This window comes from Microcaecilia unicolor, chromosome 6 (assembly GCF_901765095.1).
Source record: "Microcaecilia unicolor chromosome 6, aMicUni1.1, whole genome shotgun sequence".
In the NCBI taxonomy this organism is placed as follows: Eukaryota; Metazoa; Chordata; class Amphibia; order Gymnophiona; family Siphonopidae; genus Microcaecilia; species Microcaecilia unicolor.
Window position 1 is genome coordinate 46,858,911 of NC_044036.1, and position 20,701 is coordinate 46,879,611.

General features: G+C 46.7%; 1 protein-coding gene across 2 annotated transcripts in view; it reads left to right on the top strand.

The window, feature by feature from the left end:
• LRRC7 (leucine rich repeat containing 7) overlaps positions 1 to 20,701 on the top strand; it is a 593,735-nt gene that overhangs the window by 454,407 nt on the left and 118,627 nt on the right. For both annotated transcript variants that reach the window (XM_030207242.1, XM_030207243.1), the window contains 2 exons: positions 7,187 to 7,286; positions 18,568 to 18,695. In XM_030207242.1, the coding sequence (XP_030063102.1) occupies positions 7,187 to 7,286; positions 18,568 to 18,695 (228 nt within the window). The remainder of the gene's footprint in view (positions 1 to 7,186; positions 7,287 to 18,567; positions 18,696 to 20,701) is intronic.

Here is a 20,701-nt window from a genome sequence, read left to right on the forward strand (position 1 = left end):
ACTTCTGGGTCATATGGCCTCCACAGTTCATGTGACTCCCATGGCTCGTCTTCATATGAGATCTGCTCAATGGACCCTAGCTTCCCAGTGGTTCCAAGCCACCGGGAATCTAGAGGATGTCATCCGCCTCTCCACCAGTTGCCGCACTTCACTGCTCTGGTGGACCATACGGACCAATTTGACCCTGGGACGTCCATTCCAAATTCCGCAGCCCACGAAAGTGCTGACGACGGATGCATCTCGCCTGGGGTGGGGAGCCCATGTCGATGGGCTTCACACCCAGGGTCTGTGGTCCCTCCAGGAAAAGGATCTGCAGATCAACCTCCTGGAGCTCCGAGCGATCTGGAACGCACTGAAGGCTTTCAGAGATCGGCTGTCCTGCCAAATTATCCAAATTCGGACAGACAATCAGGTTGCAATGTATTACGTCAACAAGCAGGGGGGCACCGGATCTCGCCCCCTGTGTCAGGAAGCCGTCGGTATGTGGCGTTGGGCGTGTCGGTTCGGCATGCTTCTCCAAGCCACGTACCTGGCAGGCGTAAACAACAGTCTGGCCGACAGACTGAGCAGAGTCATGCAACCGCACGAGTGGTCGCTCCATTCCAGAGTGGTACGCAAGATCTTCCGAGAGTGGGGCACCCCCTCGGTGGATCTTTTCGCCTCTCAGACCAACCACAAGCTGCCTCTGTTCTGTTCCAGACTTCAGACACACGGCAGGCTAGCGTCAGATGCCTTTCTCCTTCATTGGGGGACCGGCCTCCTGTATGCTTATCCTCCCATACCTTTGGTGGGGAAGACCTTACTGAAGCTCAAGCAAGACCGCGGCACCATGATTCTGATAGCGCCCTTTTGGCCCCGTCAGATCTGGTTCCCTCTTCTTCTGGAGTTGTCCTCAGAAGAACCGTGGAGATTGGAGTGTTTTCCGACTCTCATTTCGCAGAACGACGGAGCGTTGCTGCACCCCAACCTTCAATCCCTGGCTCTCACGGCCTGGATGTTGAGGGCGTAGACTTCGCTGCGTTGGGTCTGTCTGAGGGTGTCTCCCGGGTCTTGCTTGCCTCTAGGAAGGATTCCACTAAAAAGAGTTACTTTTTCAAGTGGAGGAGGTTTGTCGTGTGGTGTGAGAGCAAGGCCCTAGAACCTCGTTCTTGCCCTGCACAGAACCTGCTTGAATACCTTCTGCACTTATCAGAGTCTGGCCTCAAGACCAACTCAGTAAGGAATCACCTTAGTGCGATTAGTGCTTACCATTATCGTGTGGAAGGTAAAGCCATCTCTGGAGAGCCTTTAGTCGTTCGATTCATGAGAGGCTTGTTTTTGTCAAAGCCCCCTATCAAGCCTCCTACTGTGTCATGGGATCTCAACGTCGTCCTCACCCAGCTGATGAAACCTCCTTTTGAGCCACTGAATTCCTGCCATCTGAAGTACTTGACCTGGAAGGTCATTTTCTTGGTGGCAGTTACTTCAGCTCGTAGGGTCAGTGAGCTTCAAGCCCTAGTAGCTCATGCTCCATATACTAAATTTCATCACAACAGAGTAGTGCTCCGCACTCACCCAAAGTTCCTGCCGAAGGTGGTGTCGGAGTTCCATCTTAACCAGTCAATTGTCTTGCCAACATTCTTCCCCAGGCCGCATACCCGCCCTGCTGAACGTCAGTTGCACACATTGGACTGCAAGAGAGCATTGGCCTTCTACTTGGAGCGGACACAGCCCAACAGACAGTCCGCCCAATTGTTTATTTCTTTCGACCCTAACAGGCTAGGGGTCGCTGTCGGGAAACGCACCATCTCCAATTGGCTAGCAGATTGCATTTCCTTCACTTACGCCCAGGCTGGGCTGACTCTTGAGGGTCATGTCACGGCTCATAGTGTCAGAGCCATGGCAGCGTCAGTGGCCCACTTGAAGTCAGCCACTATTGAAGAGATTTGCAAGGCTGCGACGTGGTCATCTGTCCACACATTCACATCACATTACTGCCTCCAGCAGGATACCCGACGCGACAGTCGGTTCGGGCAGTCGGTGCTGCAGAATCTGTTTGGGGTGTAAATCCAACTCCACCCTCCAGGACCCGAATTTATTCTGGTCAGGCTGCACTCTCAGTTAGTTGTTCTTCGTAGGTCAATTCCTGTTGTTTCCTCGCCGTTGCGAGGTTCCATTGACCTGGGTTCTTGTTTTGAGTGAGCCTGAGAGCTAGGGATACCCCAGTCGTGAGAACAAGCAGCCTGCTTGTCCTCGGAGAAAGGGTATGATACATACCTGTAGCAGTTGTTCTCCGAGGACAGCAGGCTGATTGTTCTCACCTACCCTCCCTCCTCCCCTTTGGAGTTGTGTGTTTCATCTTTTGCTAGTCATTCAACTGGCGGGAGCGGTCGCGCACGGGCGGGAAGACGGCCGCGCATGCGCGGTGGGCGTGCCCTGCGTGCCGACCGTCCCGCGAAGCTTCTTTCCGGTTGGTGGGGGCTGCCGCGGACGTCACCCAGTCGTGAGAACAATCAGCCTGCTGTCCTCGGAGAACAACTGCTACAGGTATGTATCATACCCTATAAGGAAGGTGAAACATTTGAGCTTCCTGGACATTATAGTTAGAGTTATGAACAGAGATCAGTTATTGTACTATGAGGTCCTTCTACAAAGCGGCAGTAAGCCCAACGCGGGCTTAGCGCTCACTAAAAGGGAAGTGCCGCCGGGCTACCGCAGCAGCCCAGCAGTACTTCCCACCCCCAGTACGTGTCATGTCCAGCACTACAAAAATATTTTAATTTTTGTAGCGCCGGTGTGTACCCAGCGGTTACCGCCAGGTTAGCACAGGAGCCCCTACCGCCACCTCAATGGATGGCAGTAAGTGCTCTCCACGAAATGGGCGCACAGCAAGTGCTTCACTTGCCGCACGGCCATTTCCTGAAGAAAAAAAAAAGACCTGCCTTTTACCCAGTGCGATAAAAGGGGGCCTCGGCATGTGTCAAAAACACGGGCCAATGTCAGCACCTGCCTCAGCTTCGTAAAAGTGGCCCTATGATTCCGATGTGCTAAAGTATAACAAACTTTGTGGGTGCTTTATCCAATGGTACATTCTGTTTGCTAATGGTATTTCTATGCAAGGAAGACCAGTGGTAAAATAGCACAGTTTCTTTTTGTATCGACTTTTTTCACGAAAATTAATTGTGGTACAGTTACTGTGGTAAAAAGTGGTCTTTAGCGCATTGTCTTTTCCGCATGCTAATGCAATTTGTACTGCAGGGGTGAAATGGCCAATTTTCAATATTAATGACCAGCCAGGGGCCTAGCCAGACTTCGGCAGGAGAGGGGTCCAGAGCCCGAGGTGAGGTGGCATATGTTAGCCCCCCCCTCCTGGCGCTGCCTCCCCCCTGCCACTGCCACCACCAACTTTGACCCCCCCTGCCCATGATCCTCTCGACCCCCCTCCTGCTGCCAACCCTCCCCCCCCCCCGCCACCATCGGCTACCTTTGATGGTGGGGGACCCCAACCCCCACCAGCCGAGGTCCTCTTCTTCCGGCGCAAGGCTTCGTTCTGTTTCTGTGAATCTGACGTCCTGCAAAGGTAGCCAACGGCGGCGGCGGAGGAGGGTTGGTGGCGGGGGGGGTCAAGAGGGTCGTCGGCAGGGGGGTCCAGGGCCAAATCTATGGGGGCCCAGGCCCCTGTGACCCCACGTAGCTACGCCACTGATGACCACATGCTATTTTTCCCATTAGCGTGTGGCCATTAGCACATGAGCCCCTACTGCCACCTATTTTATAAGCAGTAAGCGCTCATGCACTAACCATGTACTAATTGGTTAGCACGCAGCAATGTAGCTGCCCACTGTCTGCCCCAGCACACACATATGCAAAAATTACCATGGGATGCCTGAGCGTGCCGTATGGTACGGCATTTTTTTTGCATTAGTGCTTACCACAGCTTTGTAAAAGGAACCCTTTATTTTATTGGGTTTGCAAATGATTTCCATGCGAAGTTCACGAGTTCCTTGCATTGTTTTGCGTTTGCTCATCAAGAACCGGAATGAATTTTCATTAAATTGTGCAATTTTAAAGCTATACATGAAAGATACTTACCTTCTGCAAATCGAATAGCTAAACTCTAGGGGGCCCTTTTACTGAAGCTTACCATGCAGTAACAGAATTAGTGCATGCTAAATGCGAAGAAGTCCATAGGTATAAAATGGGCTTCTTGGCATTAGTGCACGCTAAACTTTGGATTTTATGGCACTTATCCTAGAAATAAGCAGTCTATTTTCCCAAATCCATCTTAATAATGGTGTATGGACATTTCTTTTAGGAAATTATCCAAACCTTTTTTAAACCCTACAAAGCTAACTGCTCTTACCACATTCTTTGGCAACAAATTCCAGAGGTTAATTACATGTTGAGTGAAGAAATATTTTCTTCGATTTGCTTTAAATTTACTAATCCTAATATTTTTGGAAAGAGTAAACAAGCGAATCACGTCTACCTGTTTTACTCCAATCAGTATTTTATAGATCTTTATCATATCTCCCCTCAGCCTTCTCTTCTCCAAGCTGAAGAGCCCTAGCCTCTTTAGCCTTTCCTCATAGAGAAGTCGCCCCATCCCTTTATCCTTTTCGCCATCCTAGGCTCCTTTTCCTAATTTGACATAGACAAGCTATTACAAAATTAGTGCGTGTTATCCCATGAAAGGTACACTCCATATTTAAATGAGCTCTGCAGTATTCCACCTGTTTGATCAGAGCACTGCTTCTCTACCATATAAGGGAAGCCCTGCCCAGTGCATCACCATTTTGGAGGCAATGCTGGAAAGAAAAGGAAGTGGTACTCCCTCCTCCATCATTTCAAGGTGTGTGGGGGGGTGGGGGTTGCGGGGGCACTAGACCACCAGGGAGGGCTGGAGGTCCACCGGACCTCCAGTCCTCTCTTTTGTCAGGAGGGAGTGAGGGGTCTTCCATAGGGGGATTGGGTCAGCTCAAGGTTCTGGGGCCACTAGAACGCCAGGGTAGGAGGATTTGGAGGTCCACCGTACTTTCAGCCTCTTTCATTGTTAACATAAGTACATAAGTAATGCCACACTGGGAAAAGACCAAGGGTCCATCAAGCCCAGCATCCTGTCCACGACAGCGGCCAATCCAGGCCAAGGGCACCTGGCAAGCTTCCCAAACGTACAAACGTTCTATACATGTTATTTCTGGAATTGTGGATTTTTCCCAAGTCCATTTAGTAGTGGTTTATGGACTTGTCCTATAGGAAACCGTCTAACCCCTTTTTAAACTCTGCCAAACTAACTGCCTTCACCACGTTCTCCGGCAACGAATTCCACAGTTTAATTATGCGTTGGGTGAAGAAACATTTTCTCCGATTTGTTTTAAATTTACTACACTGTAGTTTCATCGCATGCCCCCTAGTCCTAGTATTTTTGGAAAGCGTGAACAGACGCTTCACATCCACCTGTTCCACTCCACTCATTATTTTATACACCTCTATCATGTCTCCCCTCAGCTGTCTCTTCTCCAGGCTGAATAGCCCTAGCCTCCTTAATCATAGGGAAGTCGTCCCATCCCCGCTATCATTTTAGTCGCCCTTCGCTGCACCTTTTCCAATTCTACTATATCTTTCTTGAGATGCGGCGACCAGAATTGAACACAATACTCAAGGTGCGGTCGCACCATGGAGCGATACAATGGCATTATAACATCCTCACACCTGTTTTCCATACCTTTCATAATAATACCCAACATTCTATTCGCTTTCCTAGCCGCATGAGCACACTGAGCAGAAGGTTTCAGTGTATTATCAACGACGACATCCAGATCCCTTTTTTGGTCCGTAACTCCTAACATGGAACCTTGCATATGACGTAGCTATAATTTGGGTTCTTTTTTCCCACATGCATCACCTTGCACTTGCTCACATTAAACGTCATCTGCCATTTAGCCGCCCAGTCTCCCAGTCTCGTAAGGTCCTTCTGTAATTTTTCACAATCCTGTTGCGAGTTAACGACTTTGAATAACTTTGTGTCATCAGCAAATTTAATTACCTAGTTACTCCCATCTCTAAATCATTTATAAATATATTAAAAAGCAGCGGTCCTAGCACAGACCCCTGAGGAACCCCACTAACTACCCTTCTCCATTGTGAATACTGCCCATTTAACCCCACTCTCTGTTTTCTATCCTTCAACCAGTTTTTTAATCCACAATAGGACATTTCCTCCTATCCCATGACCCTCCAATTTCCTCTGTAGCCTTTCATGAGGTACCTTATCAAACGCCTTTTGAAAATCCAGATACACAATATCAACCGGCTCCCCATGTCCACATGTTTGTTTATCCTTCAAAGAATTGAAGTAAATTGGTCAGGCAAGATTTCCCCACACAAAAGCCGTGCTGACTTGGTCTCAGTAATCCATGTCCTCGGATGTGCTCTGTAATTTTGTTTTTGATAATAGCCTCTCCCATTTTCCCCGGCACCGACGTCAGACTCACCGGTCTATAATTTCCCGGATCTCCCCCGGAACCTTTTTTTAAAAATCAGCGTTACATTGGCCACCCTCCAATCTTCCGGTACCACGCTCGATTTTAAGGATAAATTGCATATCACTAACAGTAGCGTTTAACAGGTCCAGGCTTTTTTTTTTGAGAATCCGGACTTGTCAAACAACTTCTGCTGTGATCATTGTGGCTTTATTTCCCCATGCTGTTCCAACGCTACTTTTACAGTGTGGGGGTTTTGATCATCTGCCCCTTAGTGCACGATACTGTCCATTAAAACACGCTCAGCTTTAGTAAAAGGGCCCCTAAGTATCTTCCCTGTGATTACAAGGAGTGGCAGTGTGATTTGAACATGGCTTGCCTGGTTCTCAGCCCCACTGCTCTAACCATTAGGCTACTCCTCCCCTGTACTTAAATAATCTCTATCGAGTACTTCTGACCATTATTACTCTGTTCCTAAAGAAGAACAGATATCCTTCCATATGGTTTTTATTATTTTACCACTTAAAAAAAAATACATGATACCAGTGGTAATGTAATTTTTGATCAGTTTCAAGATCATATTTTGCTGAGTGCATGGGGTCCCCTGTCTTAAGCGTCACTTGTTTCAGTGTAGAACCATCCTCACAATGTCATAATCAAAACCGAGCTGTCAGTTTCTGGGAAGCATTGATTCTCGGTGTTCTGCTGATTGTCTTCTTTTGCAGTCTAAAGCCCTTATCCCTCTTCAAACTGAAGCCCATCCAGAGACAAAGCAGAGAGTGTTGACCAACTACATGTTCCCACAGCAGCCTCGCAGCGATGAAGGTACTGTGTCATTAAAACTCTGCAACAACAGCTGAACCCAGTTTTCAAAAGCTTGACAACACACACAAAGGAGGTCATTTTAAAAATAATTTTGCAGCATTTGAATGTGTAAATGCTCTACACATGTGAGTAAAGAGTTTAGAAAAGCCGCTACTTCCAGGTGTTTATGCACAGCATTCACTGTTTGGAAGGGGGCATGTTTCGGGCAGGTCACCAAAGTTTGTACACATTCTGATTTTGCAACAGCAATAAACGTATCCTTTTAAAAATCTAGACATCGGCATTATGCACCTCCTCCGAGACATGTGGGAACTAACTGCTAGTTTGGATTTAGGCTTTGTAGGAGTGATCTGGGGACAATTGCGCTTACTAGTCTAGGGCTTTTAGGGCCGACTAAAAAAACTAATAAATCTTGTGAAGAAACAGTGGGGGTCTTTTACTAAAGGTTAGCTCAAGTTATCCTATGGGCCCTGCTGCAGTTAACTCGAGCTAATCTTTAGTAAAAGACCCCAGTGTGTTTTAAGCCTGTAAAATGTATTGGATATTTTCCTGCATTGATGTTCTAAATTGTATTTCTCCCATTTGGCCAGCAGATGGTGCGTGTTTATGCTTAAAGCTGTTACAGAGGGCTGACTTCTCTTTCTTTTAGTTGGCACACAGATAATAGGAAGTGCCTGTAGTGATGTAACCAGTTTCTATTTGAAACTTGACTGTTCTGGGCTCTGATTAGCCTGGAGTTTGAAATTACCCAGCAGATTCTGGCTGTTGCTTCAGTTTCAGCCCAGGAGAAAAGAGAAAGAGAGAGCTCTTTGCTGAAGCCCTGAAAAAAACAACAGTTATATTTGATAACTGGTGAACCTGATCTCCCCAGGTACTATCTAGGAAGTATGCAAATGTTTAGTTTGATTTCTATTTCAATGTGGCTAAATCCACTGGTTTTCTACAAGCCCCCTAATTCTATATAGTGTGCCACCTTAGACACCAATTAAGCACCTAACTTTAGGCACTGAACCAGAAGTTAGGTGCCCAAGTGGCAGTTAAGCACCTAACTACACTTAGCCACTGTTGTATAAGTTAGCACCTAAGTGTATTAGCATGTAACGCAAAGGGGGCAGAGCAGAATGGGGTATGAGCAGGTCACACACTAAGATGCCAAACTTCAGGGCCCTTTTGGCAAGCTGCGGTAAAATGGACCCTGTGGTAGCGGCAGCAGCCATTTTTGCCACATGCCAGGGCCCTTTTTACCGTAGCAGGTAAAAAAAGGCTGAAAATCGACATGGCCACGCGGTAAAATTGTATTTACCGTGTGGCCATGTAGAGGGAGCACTTACCGCCACCCTTTGAGGTGGCGGTAAGGGCTCCTGTGGTAACCCGCTGCTCGATTACCACCGGGTTAGTGCTACGCTAATAATTATGGGAAACATTTCCATAGTGCCAGAAATGGCGCATGTCCAAGGCAGAACTACCGCCGGCAGCCACGCTGGGTCGGCGGTAGTTCCGGGTTGCCATGCGGCAACCCTTTAGTAAAAGAGCCCCTGATAGAACACTGTAAGTTGCGGACCTAGGTGCCAACTTCTATACCTCCACGAGTGAAAACTGGATTGTTTACAGTCATGGGCAAGATCTGTCAAATTGAAAATGAGCATATATAAGACTAAGTTCCTGCTTATTGGTCACCCTTGTAATTTGAACTTTATTAATGAAGTAGTGATTGATGGGATCAATCGTAAGCTATACTCACAGCTGAAAATATTGGCAGTAACACTAGACAGCACACTTTCCTTTGAACCTCATGTTCAAATGTTGTCTAGCAAGGTATTCAGATTACTCTAGAAATTGAGACGGATTTGATCCTATTTTAAAATAGACGTGTTTCACTTGGTAGTACAGACACTTTTGTTGGGTCTTCTAGACTACTGCAACATCATTTATGTGGAGTGCACTGTGGCTATTCGAAGGCGAATTCAATTATTGCAAAATACAGCAGCCCGTTTGACCTATACAACATCTAGATTCAAGAGTGCTAAACCTCTGCTTATAGATCTTCGCTGGCTGCCCATCAATGCTTGTGCAGTTTTCAATTTGTGCTGCCTGATTTTATTTCCATTCTTCATGGCTTAGCTCCGTCATATATGCTGCCCATGATACTGCTATTAGGTAAGAACTATGCACCCAGCTCAGAACATTATTTAAGCCTACAATTTCCATCACTGCACGGGGTTGTATATAAAACTGAATTAGAAGCATCTTTTACATATCAAGCTGCTAAATGGTAGAATAAATTGCTGAAATACGTTAGTCATCAGTTTAATTATGTGATATTCCCGAAAGTCCTAAAAACTTGGTTGTTTCAGAAGCTAATGCTTCAATAGCAATATGCTGTGATCTTCTGTTTTAAATAACCTAGATCAAATTCAGATTTTATTGTACAAGGATAGTTAGGCAATTTTCCTTTTTTGTAATTCTAGGATTAAGTCCTAGTTCTTTCAATGTTAGCTGCATTGATCCATTTATGGTATTTGCGGCCTAAGAGTATTGAATGTAACGTAATGTAACTAAGCGTGTGCAGGATGCTGAGTGCCAGCGTCCAGTGGCCCAAAACGGTTGCCACTGACTGAGCTGTACTGGAAGAAGTTCAGGCCTTTTCATAGACATCTTTGGCTGGTGGGACTTGGGGATCAGAGGGGTAGCTAGGGGGCACAAGAGAAGCAGCTGCTCCCCCCAGGGCCGCCGAGAGCCAGAGCCGGGCCCGGGACAAGGCCGCCCCCGGGCCCCCCCCCCCACCACCCGAGGTCGTCGTTGTCGCCACGGGGCCCCCACCACCCAAGGTCGCCGCCCCCCCTCCACCCACTACCGGGCCGGGCCCTGCACTAACCTTAAACGCCTCCTTTCAGCACGTTTGCAGCAAGCAGCAGCAGGGCAGACCTCTCCTTCCTTCCGTGCCCCGCCCTCGCGGACGTTATGTCAGGTGAGGGCGGGACACGGAAGGAAGGAGTGGCCTGCCCTGCTGCTGCTTGCTGCGAACGTGGTGAAAGGAGGCATTTAAGGTTAGTGCTGGGAGCGACGGAGGGAGGGCGGGTCGGACTGCGGTGTCACTGGGCCCCCTCCGGAGGCTCAGGCCTGGGGACTTTTGTCCCCCCTGTCCCCCCCTCTCGGCGGCCCTGGCTCCCCCACACAGGTTTTAAATGAAATGGTGCCTATGTGGATCGATCCTTCAGCTTTGCATGAGCACCTATTTTTACAAAAGGTCTCCGCCCTCTGATGTCAGAACCTGGCTACACTTCTGTCAGTGATCCCTGCTAGCTCAGGTATTTAATATTTGAGTTGGGTGAAAGCGCAGAGAGAGGGGTGGGGAGAGCAGGCTGCAGAGCGGACTTTGGTGGTAGACCCTCCAGAATTTGGGGTCTGGCTATGCTACTGACATGCATATGTAGTAAACTGGTCCCCTACACTTGCAATTGCCGATAGGTATACATTCAAAACCCCATGTGGTGCTCTCTTTTTTTGTTGTTGTTTTATTTACATTTTGCTTACCAAATTGGCTGTTCCTACTGGATATGCTAGTATCTATGCAAGTATATTCTGGCGCCCTTATGAGTATTTTATAAAGGCTCCAGGTTCAGCACATTGTCAAACATAGTGAGTGCTTATACCCACAGAGAGGTTGGGCGATAAAGTCCCAGCTTCTGAGGGTAAAATACTATTTTACCCTTGGGAAAGGACTCTGATTATAGCCCTCTTAGTACGTCAGCCCTTGTAATTTAGAACAGATTTTTCTCTGCTATGCAGTTCTAGCTTTAGAGCTTCTGTTTTCTTTTGTTATCATTTAAATGCAATTTCAAAGTTCTCCAGCACATCTGTGACAACATAATTCTATTGTACACGCCAGACTGTCACTTCAGTGAAAAGAATGAAGAAGCAGCTAACTCCAAATACAATAAAAATTATATAAAATTAACTTGAACTTTGTGCCTGCAATTTTTTTTATTCACATTTTTATTGATTTTATCAGGATTAGAAAATAAAAGAGAGAAAATTAAATCAGAACATATGAAGCCAATTTTTAATTCAGATTCAATAGTGTTTGGAGGTACTGAGAAATATACAGCACACCGCTGTTCCCTCTAAGCTGAGTGGGTGTCTTCCAACTGCATTGCTTCCATTGAGGGATGGTGCTTCAATATTGCGTTTTCTATCACTAGGAGAAGGGGGGGCGGTTCCCTGGAGTCCTGCAGAGCATGCTTGTCTCTCACTATTGAAAGTGTGATAGTGAAACAGCACACCCCACTGGCAAGACTAAAGGTGGAGGACTCCCGCTTAACTTGGAGAGAGAACAGTGCAGCACACATTTTATTTGAAATTGTTTTAATCTGATTTACTTGGAGGGGCATAATCAAATGGGAGCACCCATCTCTAAGGGTGCCCATCTCTAAGGACAGCCCCGTAAAGGGGCGTCCCCGACCGTATTATCGAAACAAGATCGGCGGCCATCTTCCATTTCGATAATACGGTCGGTGACACCCAAATCTCAACATTTGGGTCGACCTTAGAGATGGCCGCCCTTAGAGATGGCCAGCCTTGGTTTTCGTAATAATGGAATCCAAAGCCGGCCATCTCAAAAATGGCCAAATCCAAGCCATTTGGTCATGGGAGGAGCCAGCATTTGTAGTGCACTGGTCCCCCTAATATGCCAGGACACCAACCGGGCACCCTAGGGGGCACTGCAAGGGACTTCAAAAATTGCTCCCAGGTGCATAGCTCCCTTACCTTGGGTGCTGAGCCCCCTAACCCCCCCCCCCCCCAGGTCCACCTGCCTGAAGTACACTGCATCCACTACAACTGCTCCAGGGACCTGTATACTGCTGCGATGGACCTGAGTATGGCACTTGAGGCTGGCAAAAAAGTATTTTTAACCTGTTTTTTTATGGTGGGAGGAGGTTAGTGACTACTGGGGGAGTAAGGGGAGGTCATCCCCGATTCCCTCCAGTGGTCATCTACTCAGTTCTGGCATCTTTTCACGGCTTGGTCATTAAAAAAAATGGCCAAGTAAAGTCGACCAAGTGCTCATCCGACCCACCCTTCTTTTTTCCATTATCGGCCGAGGACGCCCATCTCTTAACCACGCCCCAGTCCTGCCTTCTCTACCCTGCCGACACGCCCCCGTGAACTTTGGTCATCCCCGCAATGGAAAGCCGTCGAGGGTGTCAAAAAATCGGCTTTCGATTATGCCGATTTGGGCGGCCTTGCGAGAAGGGCGCCCATCTCCTGATTTGTGTTGAAAGATGGGCACCCTTCTCTTTCGAAAATGAGCTGGTTGACCTCCAGTTCAATATGATTCCATAACAGCCATCTCTGGGCTCCATTTACCAAGCCGCGGCAAAAGGGGGCCTGTGCTGGCATCAGCGTGTGTTTTTCACATGCGCCGAGGTCCCCTTTCACCATAGCGGGTAAAAGGGAAGTAGTCTCTCTTTCCTGCAGGCAATGGCTGTGCAGAAGGTAAAGCACTTGCCATGCAGCCATTTTGAAGGGGAGCCCTTACAGCCACCCATTGAGGTTGGCGGTAAGGGCTCTCACGCTAACCCGGCGGTAACTGAGCAACGTGCGGCACTGCCCAATTACCACCAGGTATACTCTGGTACTACAAACGGCGCGCTAGGAGTGGGAAGTACCTCCGGGCTGCTGTGGTAGCCTGGCGGTACTTCCTGTTTAGCGAGCAGTAAGCCCATTTAGTAAAAGGGGCCCTTTTTTTTGTTCAATTCGTACAGTGGAAGTGGACAGTGCTGTTCACACTGCTCGGTGGCTCCCAAAGAGTAACTTTGCTTATAGCAGAGTCAGTTTTCATGAAGCTGGGGGATTTTCTTAAAGCTCTTATCAGCTGGAAAGTTAACCACATCCCTTAGGAAGATGCGTACTAAAGGATGTTAATCAGTTTGGCGGCAATTGTTTAAAGAATGCTAAAAGTTAGGCACCAAAAATCTGAACACTAAGCTAATATTCAGTAACAGCAAATTTATGTGCCAAATCCATTATAGAATGCCAGCGTAAGTCGGCAATGAAGCGCCAAAATTTAGGTGAGAATGCTTGTCTGCTCTATGAGCAAGTAAATGCAGCACCATTGCGCGCACAGTTAACAGTATTCTAGAATGCATGCGCTGGAACATCCATGACCCGTCCGTACTCCTCCAACATGAATGCCTTTTCCAAAATGGTACCTGACTGTCTCATGGACCGAAGGATCAGGCACCATTTTGGAAGAAGCTCCGACCAGGGCAGCAATGGAGAGGGGCCACTGCTGCCCTGGAGGACATATTAACCCTGCAGACCCCCTTCGATCAGGTGTAAGCATAACAGATTTGGCACCACAGATTCCTCAGTCGGGAGGGGTTGTGGGGTGGGAGAAGGGTAGTGAAGAGGGGCAGTTTCCTAAGGGATGGGAGTTTGTCAGCAGCAGAGGGTAGAATTGGACTGGGAGGTTTGGGTGACTGTTCCCAGGGCTTGGAGGACCCTAAATTTGTGATGAGAGGTCAGGATGCTTTAGGGGCATTGAGGCTGTGGCTTGGGGAGGGCAATTGTGGTGTTGGGGGCGGGCAACTGTGGTGTTGGGGCTTGGGCTTGGAATTGAAGTAGGGGGGAAGCCAAACAGATGGATCAGGAAGAAGGTACTGAATGAGGAGGGTCAGAAGTGTCACCACATTAAATATTGTAGCTGCACTACCAGATTTCCAGTAGCACAGCTGCACATACTGCCTTTTCTTGAGGTGGCAGTAAGTTCGGCTGCACTGTCAGTAGTTGGAGCAGCTAGTGTACGGTAAAGACCCATGTGCTAGCTTTCACAGCTGGCAATATCTCCTCCTGCCCCTGTCTCAGCCCATTCCCGCATTAGGTAGCTAATGTGACATTTTTAATGCAAAGGCCCCTATTTTAACAGAGTAGACAGTAGCACAGCTTAATAAAAGACCCCTATGTTACTATAATTTCCTTGTTTTATATATATCTATAAAATGAGTTGGTGAAAAACTAAAATTCAGTCTTTCCTGAATCAAATAACTGTATTCAGAGAAAATGCCAAGTGGTAGACCGTCACATCGCCCAGTCGAAGACCTTCTTCTTGAGAGACTGAGGCTAAGGCCCACTGTAGGCACTTTCAAGGCACTTGGGTACTTGCTTACGAAGCACTGGCATTTTCATTTCTCCTTTGCTCTCCTTGCTGTAGAACAATCTTTTACAGTAAATTAGCATTAAGGCTGTAAATAGCTTCCAACCAGTTGGCTCAGGTAGTAAATGCTGTTCGCCACCTTGTGGGAGGTCCCTGGTCCACTCCCTAGGCTAGCTGCAGAAGCAGTGATTGCAGGTCCCCATGGAAGAGGGAGTTGTGGCTTTTGGGTAAGGGTCAGTCAAAAGAAATACCACCCGAAGTGGTAACTCCAGGAAGGCCAGCAGTAAAGATGCCAATAAACACCAGTATGGCAACCAGGATAAAATTTATTAGCACATCAACCCAATGTTGCCATGTTTCATCATCCACCTGCATCAGGGGTAATAATGGGTGTCTTATTGGTGTCTTTACTTCTGGCCCTCTTGGAGTTGCCACTCCAGGTGTTATTTTGTTTGACTGTAATACCCGCTATCCCTCTTCATCTCTCATTATATTAGAAATTGTATATAACATCCCCTCTCCCTTCCTTGACTGAAATTGTAAATTACACAGAAGAATTATTTGATAGGCGATACATCAAATATTAATAAAGCTTGGAAACTTGGACTGTTTCTTTCACTGCCTCTTTGACATTTCTTCTTTGGGTAAGGTTAACAACTAGTGGCAGGATTTAGAACCTGGGATTGGAGGGTTCCAGAAGGAGCCCTGCTGCGTGTCCTGTAGCTGAGGACTGTCTTGCAGTATTCCATGTCAAGTGGTCTGGTGGTCCCTGCGTGACCATCACGGATTTCGATGAAATTTTCAGTGAACAATCTCAGCAAGTATTGCATCAGCGAACGTAAAACTTTACCAGTGTTCATTGGGGACATGTATGAATGTTCACAGAAAATTTCATCAAAATCCGTGATGGTCGCGCAGGGCACTTCTCTGAAATCAGACCACTTGACATGGAATGATATGAAATTTCATGGTGCTGCATCCCAGCCCTGGTTCCTGCTACTACTACTACTACTTACCGTTTCTATAGCCAGAGCCGGTGCAGGGAATCTGGGAGACCTAGGCAAACCTTCAGCCTTCTATCTCCCTTAGCCTTTCAGGCCCTTAGCCTGCAGCCTGTCCAAGATCTTTAAACTAAAGTTGAATAGAGAGAAAAGAAAATTTCTGTTATTACCTAACCCTCGCCATGCCATAAACTCTCAAAATTTTACAATTGATAATGTAACTTATCCATTGAAGTCCCAACTGAAGATACTTGGTATAATAATTGATTCCTACATGTTATGCAATATCCAAGTCCAAGCAGTCATCACTAAAAACCTTTAAAGCAATGTGGGAGCTAAAAAGAATAAGGCATTTCTTCTCTAATGATACGTTTAGAACCTTAGTACAAACATTAGTATTATCACATTTTGATTATTGTAATGCCATCTATGCTGGCTGTAAGGAATCTTCCTTTGAAAAAAATGCGGACTGCTCAAAATACACCAGCCAGATTAGTCTACAAGACTATGAGATTTGAAAGTGCAGCCCCTTTGCTTATAAAGTTACACTGGCTCCCGTCAAAGCCAGAATAACATTCAAACTATGTACATTTGTTTTCAAAACTCTATATGGCAACCCCTGATTATATGTCATCTTTAATTGATCTCCCCCTTTGCAGAGCTCTCCCTGGTTCAAGAGATGATCTAACCCTCTACTATCCCAGTTGCAAAAATGTAATATACAAGTCAATCTACATGTTAGGATGCCCTTACCTCTGTACCAAACGGTGGAATTCCCTCCCAAAATTCATCAGATGGGAACCTAATGATATGATATTCTGGAAATACCTTAAAGCCTCGCTGTTCAAACAATTTCTTATGGACGATCATAATTAATTTAAACCACTAACTGTACAATTATTCAGTTTCTCAGTTCCATTCTAATTATTACATGTGGATGACTAAAAATGTTACCTTTTTGCATCTTGCATTTGTTTCCATATTACATATTGTAATACTCGGTCTTCATTTATTTTCTTATTACTACTCAGTGTATACTATCCCGTATCACATTTTACACTGTTAATTACAATACGTTGTTAACCACAACCCTTGAGTGTCTAATGTTCCCATCAATCTGTTCCCATATGGCTTATTACGGGAACATTGGACACTAAAGGGTTAAGATCTACTGGGATAGTGTGGGGATATAAATGACATAAATAAATAAAAATAATAATAATTATCTTCCAAACACCCTTTTGGAAGATGTGGAGTGGAGTGGAAGAGTAGCCTAGTGGTTAGTGCAGTAGACTTTGATCCTGGGGAACTGAGTTCGATTCCCACTGCAGCTCCTTGTGACTCTGGGCAAGTCACTTAACCCTCCATTGCCCCTGGTACAAAATAAGTACCTGAATATATGTAAACCACTTTGAATGTAGTTGCAAAAACCTCAGAAAGGCAGTATATCAAGTCCCATTTCCCTATTTAAGATTATACATGGAATGTTGCTATTCCACTAGCAACATTCCATGTAGAAGCCTGCCCTTGCAGATCAGCAATGCGGCTGCGCAGGCTTCTGTTTCTGTGAGTCTGACGTCCTGCACATACGACGTCAGACACACAGAAACAGAAGCCTGCGCGGCCGCATTGCTGATCTGCAAGGGCAGGCTTCTACATGGAGTGTTGCTAGTGGAGGAGTAGCCTAGTGGTTAGTGCAGTGGACTTTGATCCTGGGGAACTGAGTTCAATTCCCACTGCAGCTCCTTGTGACTCTGGGCAAGTCACTTAACCCTCCATTGCCCCTGGTACAAAATAAGTACCTGAATATATGTAAACCACTTTGAATGTAGTTGCAAAAACCTCAGAAAGGCAGTATATCAAGTCCCATTTCCCTTAAAAATGCAGGTTAAAATATGTTCTGATAGTTCTTTGAGTGTGTGTGACTGTCAGGACCTATTATTTTGATTTGCAGCTGTTTTTTGCTGCCCTAGGTGACTGCCTAATCTTACCTACTGATTGGGCCAGTCCTGTCTATAATGCTACTATATATACGCAACACTGTACGCAAACACTTGAGACCATCCCTGCTCAACAGAACTTACAATCTGCTCCCACTGAGGTGGGAGTTATAAAGGAGCAGGAGGAAAGTGGGAATTAGCCCAGTTGGCGCTGAGCCTGGTTAGTCAATGCAGGGCCATTTCTGGTTCAAATGTAACCGACCAAGCCAATATTCAATGCTGTCTGGTTTAAGTTTGAACCGGCTAAAGATAGGCCAAATATGGCCACCAAACTACTACTACTACTTTTCATTTCTAAAGCGCTACTAGATATATGCAGTGCTGTACACTTGAACATGAAGAGACAGTCCCTGCTCGACAGAGCTTACAATCTAATTAGGGCAGACAAACAGGAGATAAGGGAATATTAAAGAGAGGATGATAAAATAAGGGTTCTGAACAAGTGAATAAGGGTTAGGAGTTAAAAGCAACATCAAATAGGTGGGCTATTAGCTTAGATTTGAAGACGGCCAGAGATGGAGCTTGACGTCTTCAATGCTTGACGTCTTCAATGCTTAGATGCGCCTAGTTCGCTTAACTATTCCTTACAGTTCGTTTCGAAAGGTCTTAAAAACTTATTTGTTTATTTCTTAATGTTATGTTTTATCAAAATGACTTAGATGGATATTTTTATTATGATTAGATTATTGATTTTAATGTAATTCTATCCAGTTGGGATATCTGTTTGCACTGTGATCTGCTTTGAATTGCAAGTTAAAAGCGGAATAGAAATTGCAGAATAGAATATTTAATTCTATCATTTGTTCTCTGTATTTATGGAAAAGCATACCTGGATATTTAATATATAAAGGAGACCAGCGAAAGTTAGCAGATCCTAAATCTGTCTGCGTTGCTAAAAATCAGCGGATAGTGGGTTATATTGCGCAGTATAACCAGCTATCTACTTAGCCACTGACTGAGTTTTCAGCAGGTCATGGCCAGCCATGTCCTGCTGGAAATTCGTGGTTAGCCAGTTAACCGGTCAGGTGCCGATCTTGGCCAGTTAAATGCTTTTGAATATTGGGGGGGGGGGGGATTTTCTACAGCAGTGTAGTCCCATTTTGAGTCTGTTTTGGAATTTGCAGATTTCCAGTCGGACACTGACAGTTTTAATCCAATATTGTGGGAGGAGCAGAGGCAGCAGCGCATGACAGTCGCCTTTGAGTTTGAAGACAAAAAGGAGGAACAAGAAGAAGGACCTGGGAAAGTTAAGGTGAGCAGTTTATTAACATTTTGGAGGTCATTTCAGAAGCATTGGGTACAGTTCAGAAAGCCACTATTTACACACAGAGAGGGTAATTCTATAACAGGGGGTCTAGATTAATAGGGCAGGAAAGCACCTATTTTTAGCCTGTTTTATAAAGATACGTTGAACGACAATTTTAGAAATCCACCTCTGAATGTCACAAATGGACATCTATCTCACATGTATTTTACAACAGGACCTGCCGACATACAGTCATTTCTAAAATACATGAACTGGTGATGTCCAGCATCAGCATCTATTTCACAAACTGAGAGGTTCTTTTACTAAAGAACCCTGCATCAGGTCCCATTTTATTCCTATGGGCCCTGCTGCAGATAACTGAAGCTACTCTTTAGTAAAAGGCCCCCTGAAATGTCCAATTATGAAAGGGGAAAACAAGAGACATGGATGTCTTTTGTGGCAGTATAAGACCATTCATCTTATAAAATGGCTTCATAGATGTCTGTGCAGAGCAGAGGGGTAGCCTAGTGACTGAGCAGTAGACTTAGAGGCAGAGGCAGTGGCGTAGCTACGTGGGGCCACGGGGGCCTGGGCCCCCGTATATTTGGCTCTGGACCCCCCTGCCGACAACTCTCTCGATCCCCCCCTCCCGCCGCCATCGCCTACCTTTGCTGGCGAGGGACCCCAACCCCTGCCAGCCGAGGTCCTCTTCTTCCGGCGCAAGTCTTCGTTCTGTTTCTGACGTCAGACTCAGAAACAGAACAAAGCCTTGCACCAGAAGAAGAGGACCTCAGCTGGTGGGGGTTGGGGTCCCCCACCAGCAAAGGTAGGCAGTGGCGGGGGAGGGTTGGCAGCGGGAGGGGGGGTTGAGAGGGTCGTCGGCAGGTGGGGGTCAAAGTTGTTGGTGGTGGCGCCGCCGCCGGGGGGGGGTGGCTAAAATGTGCCCCCTTACCTCGGGCTCTGGACCCCCCTCCCGCCGGTCTGGCTACGCCCCTGGGCAAAGGACACAAATTTAAATCCCACTTCAGCTGTTTGTGATTTTTTTTTTTCAATTGTGAGCCCTCTAGGTACAGAAACATATGTACTTTACCTGAATGTACACTATTTCAATAACCTTCAGGATTGCAGGTGTCTTATATATTCAGATACAGTAGGTATCTTTCTGTCCATGGAGGGCTCACAATTTAAAAAAAAAATCACATATGGCTGAAATGGGATTTGAACCTGAGTCCCCTGGTTCTCTGCCCACTGAACTAACCATTAGGCAACTCCTTCAGTCTGCATGAAGATCTACAGTAAAAATCCATAAATATGGACCACCCAAGAATCTGAACCTATTAAAATTGCCTGCCGATCGCTTGAAGGTCCGGACTCCCCCCCCCCCCCCCCGAACAGCATTTCTCCCTTAGTTCTTGGCCCTATGCTTGCTTGCTTCTTTCATTCTCCCAGGCCCCCAAGGCCCCCCAGTGCCTCCCCCTTCCATCCCTCCCTCCCTCTGCCCCCTCACACAGCCTGGTGTCTTTCCACCCATTGTCAGCCCTGCCCGCCACTCTTTATTACTGGTACCTTTCCTGAAGTCTTTGGTGCTCCAGCACTGGCAGCAGCCTTACTCACTGGCTGCCTCCAGCATGCAGTGGGCCTTTCCCCTCTAACCTGTCCCGTCCTTCCAACAACAGGGAGTTGCATCAGAATGGCGAGACGGATCAGAGGGGGAAAGCTCCACTGCATGCCGGAGGCTGCCAGAGAGTAAGACTGGCTCCGGTGTTGCAGCACCAAAGACTTCAAGAAAGGTACCTATAACAAAGAGCATGCGAGCAGGGCCAGGAGGGTGGGGAAAGACACCGTACCACACGGTGGGGGAGGGAGAGGGGAGATGTGAGGGAAGTAAGGGGGCGTAGCCACAGGTGGGGGACTGGGAGAATGGCTGGCTGTTGGATAACAAGTACTGCCTCAGAATACAGAAAGTCCAAAAATCCAGACTGACCCAATCCCTGAGCAGTCTGAATTTTTGG